Source organism: Micropterus dolomieu, linkage group LG09 (assembly GCF_021292245.1).
Source record: "Micropterus dolomieu isolate WLL.071019.BEF.003 ecotype Adirondacks linkage group LG09, ASM2129224v1, whole genome shotgun sequence".
Taxonomy (NCBI): Eukaryota; Metazoa; Chordata; class Actinopteri; order Centrarchiformes; family Centrarchidae; genus Micropterus; species Micropterus dolomieu.
Genome location: NC_060158.1, coordinates 3,079,046 through 3,088,119, shown reverse-complemented (window position 1 = coordinate 3,088,119; position 9,074 = coordinate 3,079,046). Strand labels below are relative to the sequence as shown.

Genomic DNA, 9,074 nt, shown 5'->3' with positions numbered 1-9,074 from the left:
AATAATAACAAAACAAAAAGAGACATAGCATTGCAAAGAACACGTGTAACTCAAAATAATAACAAAATAATATCAAAACAAAAAGAGACATAGCATTGCAAAGAACACGTGTAACTCAAAATAATAACAAAATAATAACAAAACAAAAAGAGACATAGCATTGCAAAGAACACGTGTAACTCAAAATAATAACAAAATAATATCAAAACAAAAAGAGACATAGCATTGCAAAGAACACGTGTAACTCAAAATAATAACAAAATAATAACAAAACAAAAAGAGACATAGCATTGCAAAGAACACGTGTAACTCAAAATAATAACAAAATAATAACAAAATAATAACAAAATAATAACAAAACAACAAGAGACATAGCATTGCAAAGAACACGTGTAACTCAAAATAATAACAAAATAATATCAAAACAAAAAGAGTCATAGCATTGCAAAGAACACGTGTAGCTCAAAATAATAACAAAATAATAACAAAACAAAAAGAGTCATAGCATTGCAAAGAACACGTGTAGCTCAAAATAATAACAAAATAATAACAAAATAATAACAAAATAATAACAAAATAATAACAAAATAATAACAAAACAACAAGAGACAGCATTGCAAAGAACACGTGTAACTCAAAATAATAACAAAATAATATCAAAACAAAAAGAGTCATAGCATTGCAAAGAACACGTGTAACTCAAAATAATAACAAAATAATAACAAAACAACAAGAGACATAGCATTGCAAAGAACACGTGTAGCTCAAAATAATAACAAAACAAAAAGAGTCATAGCATTGCAAAGAACACGTGTAGCTCAAAATAATAACAAAACAAAAAGAGACATAGCATTGCAAAGAACACGTGTAACTCAAAATAATAACAAAATAATAACAAAACAAAAAGAGACATAGCATTGCAAAGAACACGTGTAACTCAAAATAATAACAAAATAATAACAAAACAAAAAGAGACATAGCATTGCAAAGAACACGTGTAACTCAAAATAATAACAAAATAATACAAAACAACAAGAGTCATAGCATTGCAAAGAACACGTGTAACTCAAAATAATAACAAAACAAAAAGAGACATAGCATTGCAAAGAACACGTGTAACTCAAAATAATAACAAAACAAAAAGAGACATAGCATTGCAAAGAACACGTGTAACTCAAAATAATAACAAAATAATATCAAAACAACAAGAGTCATAGCATTGCAAAGAACACGTGTAACTCAAAATAATAACAAAACAAAAAGAGACATAGCATTGCAAAGAACACGTGTAACTCAAAATAATAACAAAATAATAACAAAACAAAAAGAGACATAGCATTGCAAAGAACACGTGTAACTCAAAATAATAACAAAATAATAACAAAACAACAAGATTCATAGCATTGCAAAGAACACGTGTAACTCAAAATAATAACAAAATAATAACAAAACAAAAAGAGACATAGCATTGCAAAGAACACGTGTAGCTCAAAATAATAACAAAATAATAACAAAACAAAAAGAGACATAGCATTGCAAAGAACACGTGTAACTCAAAATAATATCAAAATAATATCAAAACAACAAGAGTCATAGCATTGCAAAGAACACGTGTAACTCAAAATAACAACAAAATAATAACAAAAATAAGAGAAAGATATCACAGAAAGACCTGATTGTTCTAAAATAAAGTTAAATTTCTTTCTCAAGGATTATAAATAGGGTTTTTATGTTTGTACATTTGCATTTGTGAATAAGACATTTAGCCAGAAACAACATGAAATTGATTAAGAAATAATGGTTTTATTACTGAAAACTCCAAAAAAGGACATTCATAACTGTATACACGTCCTGGAAAAAGTGCCAAAAGAAATGCCGTTTCTATATGAGTCCCACAGAAGGTACAGTTAAGATCAACGTGATTTTTTTACCTCTTAATGTAATGCTTGGTGGTGTACAATCTGAATAATGTTAATGGATACTTCCTTAATCTTGTCAATAAGTATTATGGGGACGTCCTCTACAGCACAGATCACTGACAAACTCGTTGCTATAAAAAGTGACATAGACACTATATCTTGTTGGAATAAGGCACGAATAGCCATATTGTTGTTACATGGACTGAAAAAGAAGCAAACCTTACCTACTGGACAGTCACCTATAGAAGATGGATTCTGACATAAAGGAAATAAATACAGAAATAAATAAATGCTCAATAAATAAATAAGCATCCGATTAAATGCACAAAAAATACAGTAAATAAATAAACGTAGGCAGTAATTAAATTATACATTGAGATATATTTTAAGCTTCTTTATTTATTCCCCTTTGCAATAATTAACTTATTCTTTGCTTATTCTATTCTTAATCAAATTTTGATCAAAAAAGTTTCATTCTTTTACAAGACAACTGAGTTCTACTGAGTTCATCTCAGTAAAGAGGAAAGAATTTTAAAAAAATAAATAACTAAATGAAATGAGTCAACAAAACAAATAAATTTGTGTCAGCATGTATGCATGTATGTGTGTAAACGCCTGTCACAGAATGCAGTTTGTTCGTGAGAGTGGCACAATGCAACAGTGCCACACCGACCGGCAGGCAGGCAAGAACCCAAGCAGCATGTGCACGGGAAAACAGCAGAGAGCGGCGCCCGGAAGCCCCTGCAGCCGGGGAGCAAGGCAACAGGAGAACCAGGTGTGACAGTAATGTCGTGTAAAAATTCAAGACTTGGGCCAGATAAGAAAGCTTGAACTTTTACCAGCATTTTTATTATCAACTAAAACAGACACCAATTAGAATACAAAAGTTCCACCGGAGTGAGTCAGAGATCGGTGCAAAATAGAGTCCCATTCTGTTACCAGAACAGAGACCCGAGTCGACATGAAAACCATGTAACGACTGACTTTCACCTCCTTTTGGACCTCCTTTTATAGCTCTGTTTCTTGGCTTCACATCATCTCTTGGCTCTCTTTCCTGCTGCACCTGGGTCTGGGAAAGTCCCTGACTGCCTGCTCCTCCTCTCTGTGTCCTCTGCATGCACTCTGCTTGATCATGCGATTTCATCCATAACCTGACTTTTATGGAATAAACTGGTGTCGTTTGTGCTCCGTGCTGGAAACAGGACATTCTCACTGTGATGGACTATATTGATGTATGTTTTGTAATACAATTTTCACAAAATCTGCTTCTATATTTTCCTTTGTAAGTGTTTTTGATGCTCCCTCCCTTTTCTCCCAAAGCACACGAGCTTGCTCACACACACACACACATGTGCTACTGCTGAGCCTGGGCAGGAAGGAGCACACACACTCAGAGCTGTAGAGTTTTCACACTGTGATCCTAACTTTACACTATAAATGATGATGACGATGTAGACCACCATTGCTCTAGTAATTAATGATAACAATTTAGGCTATAATGCTCCAAAATAATTCACAACAACCGCCCCCCAGAGCAGCCAGAGGCCAGCCCCCTCAAGTGCAGGCAGAGCCCATGGCCCCAGATCCCCAGCAGGGGCCAGACAGCCACCCCCGAAGGGAGCAGGCAAAGACCTATCGCGCCACGTGACCGTTACATGAACATGTGAACACTGCTCCAGTTCTCCACATCTGGTACTACAAAGAACTGTCTTCATGTATTGTGTGGGGGCTCTGGTGGGTCCACCTGGTCCAGCCTGTGGCTCCACTGCTGCTGCTCAGGAGGAACCTCTTCTTTAATCACCAACAGCTGCTGGACTTCTGTAGAGAAAAACATGAACATGTTTTAGGAAACTGTAATTTCCTAGTAACACCACTGATACCACTCAACATTGTCAGTCATATATTTATTGTAACTGCTGCTCAGTACTGACACAAGTACAGTAACAAAGTACAAATACTTTGTTACTGTACACCTCTCCCTCTACGGTACATACATTGGGTTGTGTCGCTAGTATGACTGTTTTGGATGGTTGGTGATCGTTCCCTCTGGCTGGCTGAATTTTACGCGTGATCCATGCACTACCACAGTTGGAGGCTCTCCACAGTGCCACGCAAATTTAGAAATTCGTCCATCTCACGGAGAACTGAAAGGTCAGGTCGAAACAGTGTAGAGAGACTGCCACAGCTGTTGTGTAAAGCCTAACCGTAGCAAAACACTCTTCAAACTGTCTCTTGTACTTTATAGTATGTTCTGCTTTTACTGTCCCACCCAATCTCTCTTTAGTTCCATGACTAAAATCCTAACTAAAATCAACTTTAGCCTTGGAGTAACTTAGTGGAGTAGGAGAATTAAAATGTGTTTCTTTAACATCATATTCGTCTGATTTATCTGTCATTGTCCATCCAAAACCATTACATTTGTTAGACTGCCAGCCAGGGGCGGACTGGGATAATAATTCAGGCCTAAAATCTATCATCAGTCCAGGAAAATCTCCACATTCACTCCATTCTAAACAAAAAACATATACTGTATCGTACCATTTTGTAGAAATATTTCTCTGTTTACTTTAAACAAATTGTTAAAAACAGCCAGGAGTCTTCAGTTTTAAGAGTTTGTCAAGGCACTTCCATAATGAAGGCAACAGGAATAAATGTGCATTAAAGTGTGCTTGATAGCTCTAATTAATACCAGCAAGAGGAACCAAAGATGGTTTGATTAAAGTTGAAATAATCTGAGATAAGAAAAACATTTTTATTTAAAGCCCTTTGAAAAAGAAACACCCAGGTTTTAGTTTTAGCTTTTCTTTTATTTGTGAACGACATCTCTGATATACGTTGACACTTTTGTTTGTTCCAACATCTTCCCTCAGGACTGTTCAGGCTCCACCGCTGGAGAAGATTTCTTATGACAAAAATCTGTGAGGAGACAAGAGGAGAATCATTTATATGTTTAAAATATTTGACCTTATTCATTTATTTCCCATAATATTTTTCACATGGTCGTGGTTAGTCCTCGTCAGTCTGTTGATAACAGTTGTAAGATGTCATCTTAGCCTGATGATGTCATGGTGATGTCATCAGATTACAAACTGCAAACATGGGCTGTATTTGAAACCGCCTACAATACTAGCAGTACGCACTGATTTGACCTAACATACTTATGTATAAAGTATGCAAAGAGTATCAGAGCAGTTTCCCCTGTTTCGTGATATTAAATGTCATCTTAGCAGAAGTAAATTAAGTTGCGAGAGTGTGTGAATGATTAGTTTCTTTCCGAAATGGCCGTTGAAATGGCAGACTATGCCATCAGCGTATGAACGGGTGAATGTGACATTTAGTGTGAAGCACGTCAGAGAGACTCGCTATACAAGCACAGATTATTGTACCAATGGGAAAGGGGTTATTTTGCTCTGACCAATCAGCAGTGACAGATGTCCAGCTGATGTTATTTTCAGTGGACACCACCCTGCCCATCCATGTTTGCACATGGATGGGCAGGGTGGTGCTCTCCCAGCCGAAACAGAGCCACATCACCAAACATAAATACTGGAAGCAAAAATAGCAAATAAAGTCTTTGATGAAGTTGACTGAAGCTGTTTTAGAGGTTGTAAGGAGCAGTTAACAGTTTTAGAGTTGTTATTTCTGCAAGCTGCAAACAGCTCACTGTTTTTCATGAATGTAGCTTTTTCTAGGTTTTGTTCTTTATTGAACAGAAAATACATGACAAAGTGAACGCTGGTGAACGCAGAGTGAAGACACACAGACATCTACAAAGACCTCATTTTTACAACACAAATGAAATGTTTCTTATTATGACCAGAAGAAGTGAATGTAGCTAGAAGGCGTCCTGATTCTTGATCCTGACAACTAAACTCTGATTAGTCCATTGTTCAGGAACAAGGTAAAGATCCATCAAAGGGCTGCAGCCTTGTTTGAATCTATGAAAACAGAGGTCTGACTTTGCTGGAGGTTGAAGTCTACAAGCGTGCACATGGTGAGGAGTCCTGGTCTGCTCTCCAGTGTATTTAGAGTCTCTGGTTCACCTGAGCTGCGTGAACTTGAACCCACATTCAAACCCAGAACCGGTGCGCTCCACGACCAGAGCTCGTTCACACAGACTGACCTGCGGCTCCGTCGTAGCTGAACGGTTTGTCGTGAGGAAATCCCAGACACTCGGCCAGTTCGTGATGATCGCCGTGGGCCGCTTTCAGCTGCTCAACATCCCGATGCTGCCCCTCCCTTCCTGATTCACACACACAACATACATGTCATGAGTTTATTATGTTAATTAAATTAAACTGGCAGAAAGAGAGAATCCTCACACAGAAGTTTATTTTCCAAAACATTGAATCTAATGTAAAGATGAGTGTGTGTGTTGTGAGTTTACTGTAGATGAGCAGGAACTCGATCCTGGTGTCTCTGAAGACCAACACCAGACAGTCGGGGCAGGTCTCATAGAACTCCACTGTGCCTGAGTTGTCGTACGGACGAACAACTCCGTCTGTCTCCAACACTAAAACACACAAACAGGAAGTCACAACTATCAGTAACAACAGCAATACAATATAGCTGCGAGCGAGTTGCGAAAAATGATATATTTGATGACTTGAGAGATTAAAGTGATGAAAGAAATTGTGGAAAAACAAACTTGAGTTTTAAAGCATCACCTTGAGATCAGAGAGCATCATGAATGAAAGCGTCATGGAGTGGCGTTAGTGTTACAATGGCAGTCAGTGCAGCTCAGAGACTCATACCGGTTGAAATAAAGAAAACATGGACTGACATAAAGTGGATGTCAAAAAAGAGGAAGAGTTTTTCTGATACAGAAATGGAGGTGCTTGTGATGTTGAAGTTAGAAGAAAGTAGCCGACATGTTGTTTGATGCAGCTCGTTCACAAACAAAAGAAGATTCAGAGAGTTTAACAGAATTGGTCGCCAGGCTGGTCTGTCTAATGCAGGACCGAGTTCAGCACACAGATCCAAGACCACGACTCTAGGGAATCTAAATGGAAGTATTAGCCAGTCATCATCATTGGCCAGGAAATCTTCATGGAACTCTCTAATCCTTCCTCTCGCGTTGTCCTCTGCTGTGCCATAGCGCGGCCGTGCAGCGTTACGCACCAGTGTCACGCAGTTTTCATACGTTTACGGCAGTCATACGGAGTCGGCTTCACACCTCGCCAAGATGATGGTCAGTCCACCCTGGGATGTCATTTGAAGATTGACATTTTCAATGTCGGTTTTGTTGTGTTTGGCTGCATCATGAGGACTGATGATGAGGATGGAGAGTAGCGATTGTGTGAGAGCCGTCCTGCTTTATTTCCAGACATTGTTAATCTACACAGTCCACATGTGCAGGTGGTGAAGATGTGCCGGGTGAGTCGAGGTGAGAATGCTGATCTGTTTGTGCGCCTGACAGCACAGTCTGTTCACCACAGCTATTTTACACACGAAAACTAAAAACCTAAAGGTGATATATACACAGAGGATATTATTAAAAACGACTGACGTTTCCTTCTGCAGTTCTTTAATGCTGTTTGTTGTTATCTCGGATTTTTACGATGACACCTGACATTATCCTGGCTTTAGCTGGCAGGTCCACAGCTGACCATACGTGTCCGTGGCTACACTCTGACCCTCTCCGCTGCGCTCCGGGGGCTCATTTTATTTCTTTTACAATTGAAAGGTGCAGTATGGAATAGTTATGGCTCACCAGCTCGAGCACAAATAACACTGCTGGTTTGAATGTTTAAATGATAAAGTGATAAAGTGTGACATGAAGTGAAATTAAATATGTGAGAGGCATCATGATCTATTCTTCTCACATTGAATTTTATTTTGATATTAAACCACTACAGACATGATCAAACTTTTATTGTGGATTCACAGGTTTTTGATTGACTACTTCATTAACAAATGAACGGTAACTGCAGTGGAAACGCAATTTTTTAACCATTTGGTGGTTTTGGCACTTTGAAGTTTACTAAAAGAGTCAGGAGGGTCCGCACATTCTCACGTCACGTTCCTTTTTATTCATCCCACCTGTGTGTGAAAACCAGCGAATGTAACCTTTTTGTTTATACACGAGGGCCCAGGTAGTTTTGTCAGTTTAAACTTAAAACGCTTACAACAGTCAAGATGTTGGTGAGAAAATTCTAATAAAATCCCGCATCATTCTGCTGGTTTGGGGTGTGTTGTCAATTATTTTGGTGGCAATTGATCCACAAATGAGTGCATACTGTACAAAAAGTCAATAACAATGACTTTTTTAATGATGGTACGTAAGTTAAGTAATGTTACTTAACTTTCATAATTTAAGTCACGTAAGTAACAAACTTATTTTAACCAAAACCATGATCATTCCCTAAACCTAACCAAGTGGTTTTGTTACCCAAACCTAACCAAATTGCGACGTTTCACAGCCTTAACCTAGTTTTATTTTGAAAGTCTAATGGGACATTGCATATTTATTGTTGCTAACTTCACCGCGGAGCCCTACACGTCCATAAACAACGCTAAAGGGTTCCCAGGGCTTTAAAAAGCTACGCCAAGGGGTCCTGACCAAGCGTCCATACATGTGAGGATTTGGGAGTGAGAACGGTCTAATGACAGGACGCAAGAAAAACTACTTTACACACTCAGCTTTCCCGGTCAGAACAGCAGAGACAGACCTTTTAATGTCTGCTGATGAAGGCATGTGCTCAGTCCTGGTACTCCTGGACCTTAGCGCTGCTTTTGACACCATTGATCACAACATCATGTTAGACAGACTGAGGCACTGGGTGGGGATCTCTGGTACTGCCCTAGAATGGTTTTCATCCTACCTGTCAAATAGGAAGTTTTGTGTGTCTGTAAACAACTATGTCTCTTCGTTCTGTCCAGTTAAATATGGTGTGCCTCAGGGGTCGGTCTTAGGACCCATTTTGTTTTCCTTGTATCTGCTTCCCCTTGGACATATTATCCATAAACATGGCATTTCTTTTCATATTTATGCTGATGACACACAAATATACTTGCCCGTCAGATCCACAGACCCTGGAATGCTGAGTTCACTTAACAACTGCCTTTGTGAAGTTAAAAAATGGATGTCAAATAATTTTCTCCAGCTGAACTCAGACAAAACAGAAATCCTGGTCATCGGGTCTCAGCAGATGG

The 9,074-nt window shown here is 38.5% G+C and overlaps 1 protein-coding gene across 1 annotated transcript in view; it reads right to left on the bottom strand.

The window, feature by feature from the left end:
- Window positions 1–4,711: 4,711 nt before the first annotated feature.
- Window positions 4,712–9,074, bottom strand: part of LOC123976721 (saxitoxin and tetrodotoxin-binding protein 1-like) — a 26,169-nt gene continuing 21,806 nt past the window's right edge. The window contains exons 17-19 of the mRNA XM_046059069.1: window positions 6,307–6,432; window positions 6,043–6,162; window positions 4,712–4,835 (exon numbers count right to left, since the gene is read on the bottom strand). Coding sequence (XP_045915025.1) covers window positions 4,786–4,835; window positions 6,043–6,162; window positions 6,307–6,432 — 296 coding nt within the window. The 3' untranslated portion in view covers window positions 4,712–4,785. The remainder of the gene's footprint in view (window positions 4,836–6,042; window positions 6,163–6,306; window positions 6,433–9,074) is intronic.